This window comes from Hippichthys cyanospilos, chromosome 18 (genome assembly GCF_059441005.1).
Source record: "Hippichthys cyanospilos isolate Australia breed blue-spotted pipefish chromosome 18, RoL_Hcya_1.0, whole genome shotgun sequence".
Classification (NCBI taxonomy): domain Eukaryota; kingdom Metazoa; phylum Chordata; class Actinopteri; order Syngnathiformes; family Syngnathidae; genus Hippichthys; species Hippichthys cyanospilos.
In genome coordinates, this window is record NC_142386.1 from 1,529,682 (window position 1) to 1,550,469 (window position 20,788).

General features: G+C 40.2%; 3 protein-coding genes across 15 annotated transcripts; 1 reads left to right on the forward strand and 2 right to left on the reverse strand.

Annotated features, from left to right (window-relative positions):
* Positions 1-75: 75 nt before the first annotated feature.
* On the reverse strand, positions 76-9,997 carry igsf5a (immunoglobulin superfamily, member 5a). 12 transcript variants are annotated; one of them, XM_088440199.1, is made up of 11 exons: positions 9,778-9,997; positions 6,268-6,367; positions 4,531-4,689; positions 4,037-4,094; positions 2,363-2,674; positions 1,650-1,940; positions 1,286-1,405; positions 1,080-1,104; positions 652-749; positions 454-518; positions 76-331 (listed from the first exon to the last, which is right to left on the reverse strand). In XM_088440199.1, exons 4-11 carry the CDS (start codon positions 4,080-4,082, stop codon positions 227-229), a joined length of 1,062 nt encoding a protein of 353 aa, XP_088296325.1. In that variant the 5' UTR covers positions 4,083-4,094; positions 4,531-4,689; positions 6,268-6,367; positions 9,778-9,997; the 3' UTR covers positions 76-226. The 12 variants fall into 12 exon arrangements, with proteins under 12 accessions (XP_088296325.1, XP_088296327.1, XP_088296324.1 ...); XM_088440201.1 differs by having other exon boundaries at positions 6,246-6,367; XM_088440198.1 differs by having other exon boundaries at positions 5,556-6,367.
* hmgn1b (high mobility group nucleosome binding domain 1b) lies at positions 8,761-13,175 on the forward strand. The gene is made up of 6 exons (XM_088440206.1): positions 8,761-8,950; positions 11,652-11,678; positions 11,807-11,833; positions 11,920-11,961; positions 12,039-12,146; positions 12,234-13,175. The coding sequence occupies exons 1-6, from the start codon at positions 8,933-8,935 to the stop codon at positions 12,279-12,281; spliced, it is 270 nt and encodes an 89-aa protein (XP_088296332.1). The 5' UTR covers positions 8,761-8,932; the 3' UTR covers positions 12,282-13,175.
* Positions 13,176-13,859: 684 nt separating this feature from the next.
* On the reverse strand, positions 13,860-20,269 carry slc37a4b (solute carrier family 37 member 4b). 2 transcript variants are annotated; one of them, XM_088440192.1, is made up of 10 exons: positions 20,149-20,269; positions 18,772-19,119; positions 18,246-18,478; positions 16,915-17,161; positions 16,034-16,186; positions 15,824-15,909; positions 15,640-15,753; positions 15,059-15,124; positions 14,847-14,985; positions 13,860-14,771 (listed from the first exon to the last, which is right to left on the reverse strand). In XM_088440192.1, the coding sequence occupies exons 2-10, from the start codon at positions 18,917-18,919 to the stop codon at positions 14,608-14,610; spliced, it is 1,350 nt and encodes a 449-aa protein (XP_088296318.1). In that variant the 5' UTR covers positions 18,920-19,119; positions 20,149-20,269; the 3' UTR covers positions 13,860-14,607. The 2 variants fall into 2 exon arrangements, with proteins under 2 accessions (XP_088296318.1, XP_088296317.1); XM_088440191.1 differs by having other exon boundaries at positions 16,034-16,189.
* Positions 20,270-20,788: the final 519 nt, after the last annotated feature.

Genomic DNA, 20,788 nt, shown 5'->3' on the forward strand with positions numbered 1-20,788 from the left:
TGTGTGTCTGTACATATACATCATATACACACACACTGCCCCATTGGTGGTAAATAATAAAAACAGACAATGAAATGAAAATACGCAGTTTTATGTAAAGAGTTTTTCAAATGTAAACACAAAAATAATAAAATGATAAAATCCACACGGTATAACAAAAAAGTACTGTAAAAACCTATGGAAGCCTTTTTCTTCGCTCACACCTTTGGGATTCAGGGTCTTTTTTTTAAACAGTAGTGGCATGTCTGTGTTTTCTGAAGGCTTCATCCGCATTGCTGTAGGAGGTTGGGTAGCTATTTTCTGCGGGGTTATTATGAACAGCGTATGGCGCCTAAAGGGAGGTACAGATTACACAAACATCAAGTGGCTGAAAGAGCTTGTTGTGGTAAAATCACGTGTGTATATATTTTTCTCTCTATCGGCTCTATTGGCAAATCAAACATCTCACCTTACCTCAAAAAAATTGGAACGAGTTGCCTGGCGATAATCACTGTCCGTCAGCTCACTTGGAGCATCACCTGTGAAGGAATGAAGAGTTTTGAGGAGATGGAATGGTGTCACGCAAGATAACTATTAGATTTGAAGTTGCTGTTTAAAGAAAAAAAAATGTATGAAGAAAGTTTGGGCACGTTGTGTAACCGCCAAGCTTACTTGTTTGGCCATCTGTCACATAACCTGCATTGACCCGACCTTGTTTCCGCCCAGGTGGTCTCAGTCCGCTCAGCTGGCTCTGTGTCCTCACTCTTTTCCTGCAACGGGAGAAGATGTGTAGTCATACGTGTTGCCGCAGTTAGTTACTTCATGGAGTGCATGATTTTTAGAGTAACTAAGATGGCAAGTTACTTTAACAACATTTAACATCAACGCAAGTACAAAGAAAATGTTTTTTTGCTCCACACCTTTCTGGATGACTAGAAGATCATTATCTATGAAAATGACATATGTATACCAAAAAAAAAGGCCCGACGAACCATAATAAAGGGATCTCAATTTTGGTGTCCCTTAAAATGTTATATCATTGAATACCCGTTTTGTAGAAGTAATTCATATATTGCACAGTAAGTAGAGTTGATCCTTACGTCATTTCCTGTTGGTAGCTGGGCTCTGGAAGAAGAGAACAATATTATTTGAGACAAATGCTCTCACCCGTCCCATTTTAATTTTGCATTGCGATCAAGTGCAGTTTTAATCGTAAACGCTTTACAATCACACTAGGATGTGCAAGCCGGCAAAGCATTTTGACGCTTCCAATTGTAAACATTTAACTTTGAAAAGCTTTTTATACCTTTTTCTTTCCTGCGTTTGTAGCAAAAGACCATCCCAAAGATGAGTAAAAATAGGAGAGCAAAACCTCCGAAGGAACAAACCACAGCTATCAAGACAGTCCAGTCTGGAGGCTTTGGCGCTGTCAAAGAAAATGTCAGAATGAACAAAACGCCTATTGAATGGAGGCTAATATTTTGCAAAGAGATAGTGTCTACTCTGGGGTAAAGCTGACATTAGTGCAGATATGCAATCCTGTGACTGTGATTAGAGTAGTTATTGAATTCTAATTCTGGGGTCATTCAGGCTCCGTCCGGGGTTACAGCAACATCTCGAGGACCAGCTGATATAATGAAACATATATGGATTATGTAAGAATTTCTTACCAACCGCTAAGTGGACGGAGCTGGACAGCGGCTTTTTTAGGGTCTGCAGCATGGCCAGACATTCCACGGTGGAATTTTGGACAGCTTTAAACTTGAAGACACTAGAGGAGTTGAAGGTATCTCCGTGGGCCACGTGAGTACTGTTGTACATGCTGCTATCCGCAGAGGCGCCGTTCAGGTTCCAGCTGATGACAGGCTTGGGGAACCAAGCTGAAGTCACGCAGTTGAACTCCACTTCCTCATCCTGGGCCACTTTTCGATCCCCGTCCTTGATCTGGATGCTACCGCTCTCTAATTGACGGGAACACAAGAGAACTCGAGATCACTTCGGATTACCTCGGATTAACTCGTTCATATTTTTACTTTCTTTTTTGAGTCCTGACAATCAATCCCACAAACATATGTAATAAAAATTATGAGTTGCTGAAATAAGTTCAGAAAGTAATCAATGACTTTAAGTAATTATGGAGTAAAGTACTCAATCATTTTAGGAAATTAATGACTTAAATAATTGATTAGTTTAGAGTCATCAAGTACTAATGTACTGTACTATTAAAGTAAACAATTGGCATTAGCGAGTTTAGTTACCGTGAATACAAAATGATCCATTTCTTTAGTGCTTCATTTATTTAGTAGGTCATTTTTAGACATTCCCTTAGCCAAGCGCTTGAAAGAAATGAAAGAAAAATGCCGTAATGTTTTGGAACCAGTACCTTGAACATTTAACAGTGCTGACTTGGATCCGTAGTCTCCCTGCACCGTACAGACGACGGGGCCGGCCTCCCTACGAGAGGTGTTGTGGATGGTGAACGCCACGCAGCCGGTGTCCCCGGCGGAGCAGAAGGAGGCAGAAAATCGTTCCGACGATGAAGTTACGTTTCCGCTTACGGGAACGGTGAGGACCAGAAAATCTCGGACATCCCAGGTCATGACTTGCCACTTTCCCTGCACGGTGGCGGTAAATTGAGCATCCGAGCCTTTAAGAACTGTCGAAATAAGGGGAGCCACTTGGAACTGCCCCGACACTGAAAAAACAATAACAAATCAAGTAAAAAATGAAATCAAATTAAACTAAAATATAGAATTGTTAGAAAATATGAAATCAAAGATCAAGTGAGCTCAATAAATTAGCTGAAGAGTCCGGGGAAGAGAATACTACAAAGTTCAAGCTTCTCTAAGCAAATGTATCAACTTTAATATAATACATATTAGTGATGGGAATATGACGCTTCAACTTTGCTTCATGAAGCACTTAATGGCACTGGTTTATGAAATGCCAAGTCCCTGTGGTTGAGCAGTGTTATCTAGAGGAGTCATAAAAGACAACAGTTGCATCATGAAGCATCTTGAAGTTTCATTTTCTCATTCCTATGCGTCAAATTGTGCGGCGATGCGGTTTTCTAATATTAAAAAATAACAAACTTCATTCCTGTTTTTTTCTGTGTTTTTGACATTTAGGTAACAAATATTAAAGGTTTAAACAAAACGTTGTATTTTACCATATTCTCTATGCAAATCCATAGTATGTTTGATACAGTATGGTGTTTCAGTAATGCGAATTGACCGGCAAAATCCATCTCAGGGATGGACCATTTTGCTGACAATGGCGACTGACAATGACGTCGCAGTTGTTCGGGGCTTGGGTCACAGCCAATCACGGCTCAGCTTGCAAATGTCATATGACTATTCTCGGAAAAACAGGTGAGCCAAGCGGCAAAAAGGCCAGAACATCTTAATTCATATTCCATAAGCGCAATACGAATCAGAATTCCATGTTTTGGATTTCTTCTGGTGTAAAGAATATTTTACGGTCAAGAAAAAAAATTGGTATGGTTTAAAGATACCAACTTACCAGTTGAACTTTGGCTGAACTTATTATCATCCAGAACAACCCAAATGAATGCATGGCACCACCATTCAAAAATAATCCTTGAGACATATTTGCTCAACATATGTGAATACAATGGTGTATATTTACAAAACTGAAAGTCAAACAATTTATATTGACTAAGCTGAAATGTGAAAAATTGAGTGAACCTGTGTTTTTCCTTTTGGCTTGTTTATTTCTACTTTTATGCCATAAGAATGTGCAGAAGAAATTTGTACTGAATGTGACCCCAGATAGGCAAACAATCCTCATGTGTGGAATGGTTTCTTGGACACTGCCCAAAGGTAACAATTATTAAAAACCCGTTTTACCAGGTGTCAATTCATATACGGTAGTGTAATCACACTATTTATACCCTTTGTGTCAAACTCAATTTTGTCAGAATTCCTGGATCCAAAACAAGTACAGTACTTAACTCCCCAACAACCCTTGGCAAGATATTTGAAAAGTTCAACAAGTAGTATCAAATTATTTATTGTAGTAAACTTACTATACTGACCTTTAGTTGCACAGAATATTAGCCATATGCATGGATGTAGGTCCATGTTTTATTCAACCTGAGAGAAGACAATAGGGAAAAAAATACGAAATTTAACATGGAATCACTTCATCCTGTGAAGTATTACATTTGTAGTATTTTGAAGGTCCACAGCTTTTCTTTCCTTTTTTTGCTGATACACTTCTTTTAACTAAAATGTATTGTGTACACATATCATATGGGTTACAGTTACAGAAAGCCCTGAATCATTCATAAGTGCCGCAAATTTAAGCTGAATTTGGTTTTGTTGAATGGGTATGCTCTAGCTACAAATGGCAGGTAAGCGTTGTGTAAAACCTCTCATAACCGATGCTGCTGATGACCATAATGCTCAATAATACGCTAACTGGAAGTTACCAGAATCATTTAAAATGGTTGTATGTAATTAGCTGTAACCCCCTCCAACTATACGAAATAATTGAGAAAAAGATATTTACTCTCCAATGAACACTTACCTCAGGGGTGTGCCGTAGCTTCATTTCCTGAAACACCAGCAGGTGAGAGGGCCACTGCAAATCTCTTGCCGGGTACAAAGGTCATTGGCCATTGAAACCCAGCCCTTTTTTTCTTCATAGTGAATGCTATCAACGAAAGTCCTCTGCTGCTGTCAGACTCTACAGCAGAAAAGACAAGTGAGGTCATGTGCCCTACCAAGAGCCCGGTTCTATACTATACGGCAACTGCAGATTTGCACTATTTAACTAACCATGTAACGATGTTTCAGAAGTTGACTACATGTTGTTAAATTGACAAATACTGCAGTGGATAACAAGCATAAGTAAACATCAATCTCATCACAGCACAAACAACCGTGGAATGTAAAGCCGTGTACTGTTAGGGATGTAGCATTGATTCATTACACGCTTTATAATTTTTGGTAGTTCTTTTACTTATGCAGAACGGTACTGCAAATAAGGTAGTCTGATTTAACAGCTTAGAAAATATGTTTAAGGGCTCTTTTCAAGGTGGACGGATACAAATGCTACTATGCTAAATATTTACCGCTAGAGGTCAGTGTTGGATTATATTGGGTTTATTCGGCCTTCATATTGTGTGTACAGTATTCCGTAAACAAATGTGGAAAATGTAACACGTTCGTTTGAGCTCAACACAAAGGAGGGCAAATGACTTCAATATTTTGACATGATTTGGGGACTCGTTCCTTTTTGTTGCATTTGTTAAAATTGCTGAATAAAATGAACATGCTAATCATTTTCCTCACCAAAGGAAACATGGGAAATGTTGCTGAGAAGCATATCACTTATGTTATTGAGATCATATATGCGGCAGATGTCTTTTTACTGTACAGATTATGGGATGCGCCGGCCTTCATACATGGCTTTCGTGAAGGTGAAAGTGCATGTTGGGCTGGAATGTCTCCAGACACAGTGAGCATTGTATTGTATAGGCAGAGGCGAGCAGACAACCATGAAAACAAGGGGAAGATAGTGGGGGAGGGTCAACCCTCTGATCGCCTTACATATGGCCTCGGAATTGCTGTAAACCTTGGCACCAGAGCCACCATGTCAGGGATCAACAGTCATACCTCATCATTTGTGCTCATTGCTTGACTTGTTAGAGGAGGAGGAGGAGGAGGAAGAGGAGGAGGTGGGGGATGCTCAATTCTTTCTTGCCATTGTCTCGCTATTAGCTCTAGCTGATTGCCCCTCTTGTCTGAGAGATATGACATCATTAAATACATCTCAAAAAGGCACGCCTTTGGACCTCTTTGGGATTTTTTATTTTTTTTTGCATCAGTGTGTCAGGCAATTCATGGTTAAAGCCGACTAAGGTTTATTGTTACTGATCTTATTAGGATGTGTTGCCACTGTGGCAAGTCTCCACCCTCTATCACATGTAAATTAATATGACACTGGCAGCTCATTGGGCAATGTCCTTTACACTGAGGCGCGTTCCTGTGGCTGCTGAGTGCCCGTTAAGAAAACTTGTTGATAACGTTAAAGACTGAAGAATTTCTGCACTTTTTAATGTAAAATAACTACAACACCAAGATGGGACGGTGATATAGTCAAAGTAACTTTGTGTTGATGACGGATTAGCTTGAAGATTCCTACTGTTCATCTGAGCTCATGAACTGTAGAGAGCATCACACATAAACTGGTGTAATCCGTCTTTATCCATTGCCCCATATGAGAAGGTCACCATTTACCTTATGTGGGAAATCCACTTACGGTTGTGAGACAGAGAGCGAGAGTACCTAGAGAGCATCTTTTCCCAATATCCATCTGATCCAGTCAACAGGCACCTTTTGACACAGCTCTGTAACCGAACCTGAAAAGAGAGGGAAAATAAATAAGTAAAGAATTTTGACTCCGGCATGCCTTTGTTACAAGCCCTATTGTGCATTTTTTTTTCGCCAACGGGGATATAGTTTGACTTTTGATCTACTGTATAGTAGCTTTTAGTTACTTTGAATGAGACCTCTCATTTATTTCAATCCAACGAGGTGCTCTACATGTCTGGGGCATGATGAGGGCAAAAAGTGATTTAAAGCACCCATGTGTGCAAAGTGCATAGGAAATTGTATTTACTATGTTCTTTATGTAGCAACAATATAGGGGGGGGGGGGGGGGGGGGGGGCAGACAGCCGTTGCTCCTGATAGATTTACACCCCAAGCAAGGTTTGTGACACAGATGGCTGAATTTAAAGTTTATACACTTCAACCCTAACTCTACCCCCGCCGCCGGTAAGTTAACAGCAAATAAATGGTGTTTGAAAACTTCATGGAAGGGGTATCTGAACAAAAATGGCGCAGCAACCAATGTAGACAGAGACTATAAAAATACTCAGCGATATATGTTATATATGTCTTCATGCATTGCAAAAACAACTAATACTACTGCAACTTACTGAGTATTGTGAAATTATTGTATTTTTTATGGGTTGGAGATTAGAATGGACTAATAGCACTGCCACTCATTTCAATGAGGAAGGAAAAATAGAGATACAAGTGGTTTTGAGTTACAAGCTAACAAATTAAGACTTGTATCTTAAGGCACCACTGCAGTATACAAAGCCTAGCTATAGCTTCAGCTGCAGCATGTGACCTCATGCCAGCTGACGGCATGAAGAAAAAGCGGGAAAGGACGGCAAATGGCACCAGCTGTGTCGGAAGGCCTAACAGTCACGCACAACAACGGTGTTGTCATCTGAGACCTTGGTGACTTCCCTCCTCAAATTCCCTCTTCATGCCCCCCAAACATCACCTCAGCGCTATTTTTTTTAAACTAGTTTTTTTGGGCGGGTATAGGAGTCTCAACTCTCACACTATATCTAATGTGTAATGAAGCAGGCTGCATGCTGTATTATCGGATACTGTAATACTCACGTTTTAGATATATCTGTGAGCTTTGGTGCATTTTTCCTTCAATTTCAGTGGCAGTAAATAGTCATTGTCCAAAACGTAAAGTCTATGGTAGTCTAAAACCACTTGCTAATGTTGACTTAAATTATTTATGTTGCACTGCTGATTCTGATTCTGTTGCAAATGGCTCCTCCTAATTGCTTTATGCACTACAAACAAAGGACATGGGATTGTGAGTTTTATTGAATGGGGCCTTTAAATAGAAAGCTGGCTACATGCAGCAAAGTATTGATTGTTTTCATTTTGGGGTTAATGGAATATAAGCACACAATGTAGAGAATGTATTTGCATTCACATGGATAGCACATGGATTTTACTTGTCAATTCGTGTTATGTGTGTTGGGAGGGTAGTAGCATGGCATTGTACGTAACTGCTACATTTAAGGTTTCCCAATTTACCAATTTGTTAGTCAAATCTAAAATTTAAAAACATGCTTTAAATAAAAGAATGCTTAACTTAAAATACTGTCATGTCAAATTTTGCTTATAGTAAAATGCGACCACGGCGAGACAGACTGGTACATAATTTAAAAAAAAAATGCTTGCGTGAGCTTTCAAATTCAACACCGCAAAAAACGTCAGTGAATGAAATATTACACACACAATTTATATGATTATATTCCTACCAGCTGCAAATTGTGTTAAAGATAATAACATTATTCTATAAAATGTATTAAAACGTTTACGGTACTGAAAGCGTCAATGCCTGGTATTTTTGTTTTAAGTGGAATAAAAAAAAACGCCAAGGAAAAAATGTGTCTGATTACTAAAATGCACAGCGCCACTAAGAGTTCTGTTAGGCGTGACACCAAACTGTGCAAGACGCGGTCGCTGTGCACACGCTGAGGGTATTGCGGAAGAGCACAATTATCCCGTCGCCATTTTCCCAAGCTTAATACAAAAGACTTGGCTGCCAAAGTACACACCCCTCTCTCAATCCAATTTCCAACGCGCTCGCGAATGTGCTCACAATCGGACGAGTGAAGCGCGATAATCCAAAACATCTCACTCGATATACCCCTAACATATCGACCGACAGACTCCGCGAAATAACCGATGTTTGCAGGGAAGAAATCGCGACATTTTTTTCCCCCCAACAACAGATGGCTGTGAGAAAAGACAAGCGGCTAGCCGAAATACTTGATTGACGTGTTAGTTGTCCACCCAGGAAGTGGCGCAGATTTGAAATCGCGTTGCTGACCGCCGCGTTGCCCAATCAGCGCGCGGTGAGGGCGGGCCGAAGATGGTCAATCACGCAGGAACTATAAGATTTAAATAAGGAGGGAGGGGGGGGGGAATCCAATCCGGTTTGAGCTAGTTTTCTTCCAATGGAACATTATCATCTCGCTGCCCTGTATTAGATAGACTGTACTAGTACAGCTTTATCCGGACTACAGTATATTTTTGTCCCGTATTTAGTTACATCTTGCTGCTTTTTCCCTTTTCCACAAACACCCCTCACAAAACTACCATGCCTAAAAGGAGCAAAGTGAGTAAACCGAAATATTTCTTGCATTCGGTAATACAGCATTTATAAGCCACTACTGCTGCTCGCCTGAACGAAATGGTCGCTTTCTACTTTTGGGCAAATGAAAAAAAAAATGTCGCGCTTGCAGCCACCACTTGAATTCGCTTGCGTCGTCCTGATTTTATGCATCGAAGGTGGAAATTCTAAGTTATCACTCGATGCATTGTCTAATGTTAATAGTTTCTATTTTGACGTGTTCGTGTGGTTATGCTGCAGGACGGAATAGTGCACGCGTGCACGTTAACATCAACGCGCTTGCAGGGTTTGGAGTTTGAGGGGAAATCGACGATAGCGTATTTTTCTGCAGAGAAAGTTGGCGGCATATCGATTGTCTCAAGCAAGCAGTCGGTCACGCAGGACACTTAAGTTTCACTTTGGCTGGAATTGCAAGGCCTAAATTCGTTCGGAGTCCTTCCGTTTGGGTTTCGGGCGTTTTGGGCGACATTATTTTTCTCACTTTTTCGTCGAAAATGGACGTCATTGTTAGTGCGCGGCCGCCATTAGCCGCAGCTGTTCGGACGGTCTTCCGTCGTGTTAGCTTCGGCTCGGGGAGGTTATGTAATGGCGAGCCTCCGTCAGCACAGCGCCGCTATTGTTGCTGGGGGGTTCTTGTCGAATCCGCTAGCCGGGCCACACTGTAGCGGAGGACCTTTTCAAATTAATGGCGGGAACGCTCACTTCCCCGCTCGCTTTTCTCGCCCCCACCAACCTTGTCGGCCTTTCCCATTTATTACCAATGAAAAAAATAGATGGCGAGGAGGCGGAGTCCGCCCCTCTTTCGTACGTACAGTGGGGAAGCTAGCGCTAGCAGCATTAGCATGCTTCCATTTTGTCCACGTTTGGTTTACATCTGAAGGGGTCGTCGTCGACCTCGAGCATCGTCTCAAAGTGAAGGCGACGACTGGAGCTATATTCGGCCACAAAACGAGAGTTTTCTTATTTCCGGGTTAAATGTGCACCTGCAGGGTTTTGTCGTGCTCGAAGCTGAAAGTGCCTACGTTCTAAGACCGCCTGACCACGCCCACTTGAAGTTGCGTAACTACTGGACTTAAAGAGAAAGTGTAACATTTTGCTATATCTAGTGACAAACAAAAAATAACTTTCAAAACCCTCAATGAACTTCAATAATATGCCAAAATGTAATGCAAATTGAGGAGCGCTTAATATTTTTTTAGACCTTTTTTTTTTGCACATCCCAGGGCCTGGCTTTTACTAAACAATGACAGTATTTTAATCATCATTATTATTACGGTTATTATTGTTTGATGCGCGATGGCAATTTATTCCGAATGAGTTTGAGAAGTCTAACTGCATTTGAATGTGCCATAGCTCTGCTCAAGTCAGCATACTGTACTTGAACCTGTCAAGTTAATCAAAACACTGCCAGCGCTCCATGGAATAACTTCAAAATAAAATCTTGATAAGACTAGTGAATTGACATCCACGTATTGTTTGGTGTGTGTCTTTTAAAGTTGGTCTCTGTCATGCATGGGTGGTGCGTTATGTTTACTTGTTTGGGCGCCTGACATGCGGTGTGAAACCAGCCAAACATTTATAGGTTTTCATCTTTTAATGAGGACAGCATGCAAACAATGACAGAAAGGGGACGAATAAGTAACTCAGCCCTTTGCCTAAGGATACTCAAACCAATTTTTACAATCGACAGTCATAGAAGTTTTCTACTAATTGAGAAAGTTTGGCACTGTTGCTTCTCTCCTAAGGAGTGGCCGTCCATCAAAAATGATACCAAGAGTTCAGCGCAGGATACTCAGAGAGGTAAAAAAGAACCCTAGAGTGTTTGCCAAAGATCTACAGAAATCACTGGCACTGTCCAATATCTCTGTGCACGCATCAACTATATGTAAAAAAAAAAAAAGGCTAAGAATGGTGTTCATGGGAGGACTCCACGGAGGATGCCAGTGCTGTCTAAAAAAAACAAAACATTGTTGCTCGTTTAATGTTTGCTAAAAGGCACTTGGACACTCCTCAGAAGTTTTGGCAAAATATTGTTTGAGGGGGCACACACAACATCATGTGTGGAGGAAAAATGGAAAAGCTCTCCAACATCAACACCTCATCCCCACCACGAAGCAAGGTGGAGGGTGCCTCATGATTTGGGGCTGTTTTGCTGCCCCGTGGCCTGGACAACTTGCAATCGTTCCTGGAAAAGGAATTGAAAAGTTTTGCAGGATGTTTTGCAGGAAAGCCTGAGGCCGTCTGTCAGACAGTTGAAGCTAAAAAGAGGATGGATGCTGCAACAAGACAATGAGCCAAAACACAGTAAATCAACTTCAGAATGGTTTCAGAAGAACAAAATACATGTTCTGGGGTCCACAGGTCAAAGTCCGGACTTGAACTCCATTGAGATGCTATGGCATGACCTCATTAAATGTGATGGTTCATTTCTTACTCCTCCCCCTTCTGTCGTTGTTTGCGTGCTATCCTCATTTTAAGATGAAAACCTATAAACGTTTGTGTGGTTTTAGTTAAAGCAGACGTTGGTGTTTCATCTGTGTGATTTTGACAAATATCAGATCACATTTGATGGTGATTGTATGCAGAAATGTGAGAAATTCCAAAAGGTTCAGATACATTTTCATACCACTTGTACATGACATGCGCATTGTCATTTATAACCTGTTTGCTTAATTGTGTTTTGCAGGAAGAATCAGAGGCAGCTGAAACTTTGGTAAGCACTTTTAGAATATACTGTGACGTATGATCTGGTTTTCATAAATCATCAAAATGAAACCACTAGGGGTCAGTAAAAGCACACGACTGAAACGTAATCATCACGTTTTTTTTCCCTCCATCCAGCCCAAGAGGAGATCTAAGAGATTGTCTGTAAGTTCAAAACCATTACATATATACTAGATATAGTTTATATTATTTTTTTCGCCAGCACCAACACAACATATTCCATTTTACAGAATACCACGCCTGCAAAGCCAGAGCCCCAACCCAAGCCAAAGGTAAGTGATATTGCGGACTGTCATGCGACGCGTATACAGTAGAGGTGCGACGACTCGTCTTATTTTTTCCCTCGCAGAAGGCAGCTGCTAAGCCTAAGAAAGGTAAGGAGGTTGAGAAGGCCAAGCCCGAGGAGAAGGCCGAAGACGCCCCGGCTGAGAATGGCGAAGCCAAAGCTGAGGAAGAGGTCAGTCGGCGTTGTCGTCAAGCGTCAACTCTTTGGTAGCGCGTAGCCGACATCAAAACGCGTTTTTGTTTTGGACGTCTGTTGCAGGCACCGGCCACGGATGCAGCGGAGGAAAAAGATGAGGAGGCAGAATAACATCTCTTAAAACCACATCTTTACCAGTGCTCCCTGTACCTCTTTTCTTGTACAATTCAGGGGAATATTTTTATCAACTATTTTCTAAATACAGGTTTTTTAGTAGTCTGATTGTAGAGAACACTTTTTTTTTTTTTAAACAAAAGACAAAAAAAAATGTCCATTTGGAGAGGGGGGGTTCATCACATCCCACATTGTAACGTTGAGTGGTTTTCATTTCATTTGTTTTAAATGTGAAAGAGGATGCAGGATGGCGTACAGTGTCAACAAGCAAACACGTTCACAAGGAGCTTGGTTATACAACGGAAAGAGTTTGCCTGTGTGGATTACATTCCATATGCTTTAAAGGGACAGTGTATATGTAATCTTCTGGGGCAGAGATGGACACAGTCACACATTGTTTTGTTGTTTATAATGAAGATCAGTGTTTTAGAATGTTTGCCAGCTTTCTCCTCATGCTAACTTGTACTCATGCAGTTTTCTTACAAAATTGGATCAATAAATTTCAAATCCCTTGAAGTGGAGCTCTCCCTATCCAAACCATGTATCTTCTGTGTCGGTTGTGTCCCTGTTCTGTGATAGCATTGCAATAAATTTGTATAGCTGCTGTGAAAAAAGGGTTGGCGATCGTACATCATACGAATGGGGAGGGGGAGAAAAAAATGGAATTTGCTTTCTTAGCCAAGCTAGCGAAAATGAAAAAAAAAATCCGGTCTCTATTTGCCAGCAGACAAGCTGTACATTTATTTGAGATGTTCAACGCATACCAGCAGTAGCAATACTCAAGGCGAGGTTTAGGTTAACAGTGCAAGTGTGCAGTATCTTTTTGTTTATAGATGTACCTGTGTAATGATTGTTATCAACAAACCAATAAAGCTCGGTTGCTAGTTGTTATCCCTTTCTTTTGTTTTGAGGGGTTTGGCAAAAGGATAGATGCAGCAGTGTGAGCTGAGGTGCTGAAAATTAAAATTCAGCACCATGGACAGCTACCCACATTCAAACGATGTTTCGCGTCTAATCTGTCGTACTTTTTTTTTTTTTCAGTATCGTTTACTGTCGCAGAAACGCACTTGAGTTTGGACAGACTTGTTTGATTCGGAACCCTGGATTTATCGGTAGAAAAACTCACGCTGAATCTATGTATACAAAACTAAGGTTTTTTTCTCCTATTTGCAAAACGCAAGCGTGTTTCAAACCATCGTATTCATGAGGCCTCAATTATAACAGCTATTTCGTATTGGCAATACAATTGTCAAAATCAATGAGTCAGAACCATTCATTTCCATTTTTGATTTGTGAAATTTGTTTCGTTTACGTTTTGCGTTTGAACAAAGTATGACTGAGTATAACATCCTTCCCTTTTCTGTAACATTGCTTAGTTGTGTGTTTTTTATTCACTAAGCAATACAAAACAGACAATGATTGGTAAATAATCTCTAAATGAGAAAAATGTTTTGTAATAGCCTTTATTGCTAAATAAACTTTTATCCCTAAATTGGCTCTGACATTGTTCACAATGTTTACTGACAAAACAAACTAGGAGGTGGAAAAAAAAGAGTCCATGATGGAGAGAAGACATAGGTCTACAAAATATTTTAATTAATATACAGTGCTCCTGTGACAAAGACAGATTTGAGAAATAAAATTATTTCCAGTATTCTCACCTACAATGTAAGTGACAAAACAGTACAAAAAGAATTGTTAACTCTAAAACAGAAAGAACTGCATAACAGCATGTGACTGAGTGAATACAAAACTACTGGCAACTTGTTCTTTATAATCTTATTTGATGAGAGTCAGTCTAGATTTTCTAGACTATTTCTCCACCATTTAAAAACATTCATTATTGTGCTATAAATTCACGAGCGGGCTTTGCGCCAATTTATTTATTTATTTATTTTGCAAACAACTACCATTAAAAAGCATTAAAAAGGAGTGGTTTTCTAACCAATACAATAAGCTCCCATTTTTCTGGGAAGACTTTGCACAGGACTTAGAAGTGCGTCTTTGGCAGTTTTTGTTCATTCATCCTAATGAGTATTTGTGAGGACACTGGTGTTGAATATGAGGACATGTGGCTCACCAAATCTTGTTGTGTAGCCCAAAAATGATTCGGGGCGCTCCAAGAGGACACCAGTCCAAGCATGCCTTGATGTATTTCACTCCTTCCACCATTTCAACAATTAACCCATTACGGCGTGTGTATGTGTGTACCTTACTAAAAATTTGACGAAATAAGCTTTTGGACGGTTGACGTGTTTGGCAATAATTAGCATTACGGTTAAAGTAAGCAGCATGTTTAATGTCAGAGAGACAAATTTATGGATCAGTCCATTTTTTCTCTTTTTCCCATTTTGGTGCGCATGTTGCGAACCAGGAAGAACGAAACGGTGGCGGCAGCCATGAAGACCTCGGCGACCCAAAACGCCATGTCCCAGCTGTATTGTTTGGCAATCGTGCTGAAGGGAAGTCCAGCCATAAAAGCCCCCACTGGAATAAAAGAAAAGAAAATCGCGGCATTCATATGCCTAATATATCAACGGAATTTTGTATCGGTAGATGTACCGTTAGCCATCAGAGCCACAATAGCATGAGATGTTCCACAAAAATTGGAAGGGGCACTTTCGCTTGCTATCACCCCAAACAAGGCAATGGGCCCATAGGAGGAAAATCCAAACATAGCACCCAGAAAGAGAATCCAGATCTGGAAATGACAAGAGAAACTGAGATCCTGTTTTTCCTTTTTGATTTATAAAATCAGAGAGTAAAACGGTTACTTCTTTCTCGGAAGCGCCGAGGAGCACAGAAACAGGATGCATGACTTGAAACCAAAGCGGAGCCTCCTGAAGTCAACGCATAAATCTCAGTACAGGCATATTATATGATATATCGTTCAACATGGATCAAATATGGTGCAAATTAGGGCTAGAACCACACCAAATACTCAGGACGTTATTAGTAGCTGAGGATTTATTACCTAAATAATTTATTATTTTAGTACTAATAACATTTGGTAGTAAATCACTAAAATAATCACTTTTTGTACTTTGGTAGAAAATAAATCAATTACTCTAGTAAGTTAGTATCGAGAGTGATCAACTACTTTAGTAATTTAGTACCTTATCAGTATTTTATTCATTTGGTACCAGCCATTTTTAGCAAAATCTTTGAACAAAAACAACATGCTGACTATAAATAAGATTATTACCTATAAAAATGTATACATACACTTAAACCTGTATCCTTTTTTATATTTACTAAACAAGAAAGCAATATAAATCAACATTCAACAACTGATAGGTATTTTTTACAGTGTTAAGCTCCCCTTTTTTTTAAAAAAAACAAGACACATTTTTACCTTTGGAATTTGAGGTGTGATGGTGACCCTGAAGAGATACATGGAGACGTACATTCCAGCCATCATGGCAATGAGCAGGCCGTGGCGAGGGTTACCATGTGTGCCCAGACCGCACTACGTAAATCACAATGCATATTTATAACAAGCACATCAAATAAAAGCAGTCTCTTGGTATCTTACTTACACGGGCGACAGCTCTGTCAGAGATGAAACCAGATGCAAGGCTGCCCACAAAGCCACCCACTTCCAAGGCGCTCATATATGTACTGCCTGTGAATAACCGAGATCAAATTGGCGCAATTCAAAAGTAAAATATACACAACTATCCGTCCATCCATCCATCCATCCATCCATCAGCCGCTTATTCTTTGTCGGTAGAAATAGGAGACCGTACCCATAAGAGCGGTCTGGCCTTTCTCCTGCATGAGGAAAAGCTGCCCCCAGTCAGTTGCTGCCGTTTTCACCCCAAAAACCACCAAGTAGCCCAGAGACAGCACCCAAAGAAATGGGGAGAGGAGGAACTCACTCAGGGTGCTCTCACTGTTGCCTGCTAAGGAGAAAAAGTACACCATCAAACAGGCTTCACTTATGTCGCGTCGACAGCACGCTACCGCGACGAATGTACACTTTACAACTGGTAAACATCTTTTATAACATTAGCGGCAAAAGTATAAGACATCTGTTTACAAATGGGGGGAAAAAAGGCACTTCAGAGGGTACATGAGATTTTACTTAAGGTTCTTGCAGGTCTGAGCAAATCTAATTCTATGCAGTAGTACAGTAGTAGTATTAGTATTAGAATTTGCAGATAGTATTAGTAGATACTTTCTTTTGTACAATAGTTCCTAAATCACAGATGACTTCACCACTTTAGTACTTACAGTAATAAATGACTTTAGTACTTCTTACCAAAAGCAATTCTTTTATTATCTAATTAGCAAAAGTATTTGATCACTTTTGTACTTAGTTACCCAATTGATTACATTCGTATGGATGAATTTAGTACCCGCCATTTTAGACCCTACTTTGGTCAAACACTTGAAAACAAATGTGGAGAAAAAAAAAACTCCCAGGGATCAAATGTCTAGACACTTAGACAAACGTACAAATACAATTTTGGGGATTAAATGAATTAAAATGAAAAATTCCCACCTTTCAATCCCCGATAGTTTTTTACAGGTTTTTAAAAATAATATAGGGGTAAAGGAGCGTCTGAAAAAAATATATATATACATATACAAACATGCAATACATTAATATATTGTTTGAACTCACATCTGACGGTCCCCTTGTTGCGTGCCACCTCCACGCTAGGCAGGCCCACATCCCTCGGCTCGTTTTTCACCAACAGCAGAGTCACAAGTGAGAAGGCGGCGCAGAAGACACCTGACATGGTTAGGATGGTCCTCCAGTCATAGTAGTGAAGGAGCACTGTAACCAGGATTGGTCCCAGACTCCCTGCCAGGTTCATGCTGCAGGACAGCACAGACCACCATGTTCCAAACTGGGAGGGCTCAAACCACTGAAGGAATAGATTGTGGACACATTCGACTTTCATTTGTCTACACGAACCAAAACAGGGCTTTTTTTCTTGTTGTTTGATTCTTTCAATCAAACTGACAAAATGAAAAAATGCAAGCTCATCGCAGAAAACTTGTTTTTCCCTTGTGTTTTTTCTTTCTTATCTAAGTTCTCCGAGCACTGCGCAGCGGCTGCATGCCAACAGGCTTTGCTCTTCTTTATTCCCCGGTTCCTTTTTGTGCATCTCCTGTTTGCCTGAATTTTCTTGGCTTGTACTTGTGCAGGTGTAATGACAATAAATATTGTTTATATCATATCATACCCATTGTTTTAAATACATGAATTGAGCTTGTTGGTGAAAATGGAGCATCCTGCGAGAAGACATGAATTCCACAGAAGATCAAAGGTTGTACTGAAGAGACGCAACGTATGAAAAGATCGTTCCTCTCGGTAAAAAGAAAAACTGTTGACTGCTGTTGTTTCTTCAGGCGAGCTGCAGCGGGGATGTTCTACTTTTAGAATCTCTAGTAACCCTAACCCTTCAACATGCTGAAGACGTGCCAAAGCCTATTTATTGCTCACCTTTTGAACACGGGAGAGGCATCCTGCTTTGCAAATGACTTTAAATAGCTCACGTTTTACCGAAGCTTGACTTCAAGTCTTTTGCTTCCTCATTCATACGCAATTGTCATCGAGTTATTAGCGGCTGAGATATTAGACTCTACAAACTGAATTTGATCACAAGCTGATCCAACGCAAACTCATTCAATCCCAAAGTCATTTTATACGTTTTTTTTAAGAGTGCAGTCTTTGAATATCAGAGGATATTTTTAAAGTGTCACATTCAAATAAATTGATTACTGTAGCATCAAAAGTAATCGCATACTTTACTACTTTGTACCTAAGTCATTGATTATTTCATTACTTGACTCATTTAGTTAATAAATTGAAAAAAGTAAGCAATTGAATGTCTTGAATAAATTATACTAATAATAATCTTTAACTGTCTTGAATATCTGTAGGTTTTGGACATTGTTTGTTTGCCCAGCGGCAACGTGGTCAACGTGCAAGATAGTTGGGATTACCTTGCGAAGCACCTTCCCGCATGGGGGCCATCCACAACCTTGTCCCAGGCCGTTAATGAACCACAGCAGTGAAAAGGCGGTGACGGTGGAAGACCAGGAGAAGACCACGTTGATGCCCCCCACCACAAAGAGGCCGATGGAGAAAAGCCAGCGGGCACTGATCTGATCCGACAATACGCCACTGATGAATTTACTGATGGCGTAGGCCATGGTTTGGCTGCTGGTGATCAAACCTGGAGACAGAATTAAGGATTAACGTTGATTTTTACGGGAGGGAATGATAAAACCACCAACTCTAAGTAGGATTATTATCTTTCAAAATTCTATAAGTATACCTAAAACAGTATCCTTTTTAGCATTAATAAAAGAAAAAAGCAAAAGAAATCATTTTTCAACAACCGTTAGCTATTTTTTCAGTGTTTATATAGGTTACAGTTTAGTCTAAAACTGAAAAAAATTCAATAACAAAGGTCAAAGCATAATGAAGCCGAAGAAAAATGAAAACTATGGGAACTCCGATTCTCACCCAAGTCATCTTTGTCCAGTTGAATCTCATCCATAACCGAGGGCATGACAAAAGAGAATGTCTTTCTGTTGAAGAAGTACAGCATGTAGCCGATGAACATGGAGAAGAAGATGGTCCCACGATAGTAGCCGTAACCAGTTGCCCCCATGATTCCGCTGACTCAAACGTGATTTGCGCAAATGGGAGAAATTAATTATTGCATGGGTGTCCTCTGGAACCAATCAGCTGCAGTAGTTGGAAGTGGACACCATCAGCTGTTTTTTTGTATCGGGCTCTGGCCTAACGGTCCTCATCAGATGGTTCCGGTAGACTGTCTGTCCGTCCCGGAGGGGGGGATGGTTCATCAAGCTGAAAATGAAAATAGATAAACATTTGGCTATTTTGCACCAAGCAAATTATACCCAGTAGTGGCCACTGATTGGCTATCTTTACGATGGCATTATAGACTCATTTTGTGCGCGAGAAGTGAAAAAGAAGAACACGTGAAAGTTGTCAATCCCATGAATGGTAAATTCAAGTTTGAAAACCCATGGAACCATCAATAAAAATAGTGATTTGAATACTTTGTAAGAAGAAACGTGCTTATCATAAAAGCAGTTCAAATTTAGTCAATAATGTAATGTAATGTAATGTAATATATTTTTGTATCTAACCCTTACCATTTAATATATCTTAGGTTCATGGATCGACTCGGACTGTTTATAATGGAAAAAAATCCAATACGGATCCAGTCATTTTGATTTGATGGGGACCTGATCCAGGAGTGTCGGATCAGACATCCCCAATTTTAAAACATTTGTAATTTTGATGTGTTTCCAAACTTTTGACTGGTACTCTGCATTTCAATTATTTGTCTGTGAAATCGAGCTATTATGTCACTCTTAACGTACAGTTCGTATTTCAGTCGTTCAGTCGAGTCCGGTTGCTTGCAGTATGCGTGTCACATAGTGACAAAAATGTTACACAGCTGACCGGGTCATCTGATTCGATGAAAGCGCACAGCAAGACTAAACATCAGCTTTCGCGCTAACTTTCTAAATATCCTCAAATTTGGAATCAGAGAATGGCGTGCTCATTTTCATTGCCTCGAGGACATCGTGTCGTTGCTCAGTTGAGTTTCTTGCTGCGAAATTACGATTCTCTGTCATGCACGCGAACGCATCTCGGAAAGGCGTGCAAAAAATTACGATTTTAAAAGCACAGATTGAAATAAATCAAAGGGGCTTCAGAATGTGCTACACGCTGCCGGAAAACTCGAATGGATGCCTGTTTGGAAGACAAACAAAACACAATCGAGGACACGTTTCATGAAACGCCGCATTTTGCGCGATCGGGGATGATTTCTGCAGTTATAGCCCGATTGCATGCTGAACTCACAGTCGCTGGTTAGCCCGTCGCTTCTGTTTCGTGGGGGCTCTAAACACGAGTATCCGAGATAAGAAAATGCTCGCCAATCGCGACTGCAGCTCACGCGGATTTTTAAAGCGGTACCGCCCAGTTTCTCCGAGCCGGGAAGTGGATCACTGCGTCACGAGTGAGCGCGTGCACGCAACTCGATTAGAAGTTACAGTTTTTTTGTGTGTGTACAGTATTCAAAAGTCAGTCACTAAAGTCTGTCTTCATGAGGGGCAGGTGTAATAGGAAATGTCTTGATTAATGACGTTATCCAATTAAATAATCGCTCAAATTAGACTTGGAAAATATTTTCTGAGATATCAGTTATTTTAGGCACAAAATTCAGAAATATGCGCTTGTGTCAATTATATTTGCCGTGAGACAAAGTTTTCCCTGTGGCACCGACTTAAAGGACAAATTACTTACCAAAGTGCGGAGCTGATAGGATGAATGCTGAAAAAATAACATTTTATCTGTAATTCTACTATCTATTGACTTGCATGAGCATACCCTGTAGCATAAAAATGACAAACTGACAAAAAAAATGCAATCAGAAAATTATGAAGAACAGATGTTGACTAATTTCAAACTTAAGACCAATGAAATATATTGGTATAATATA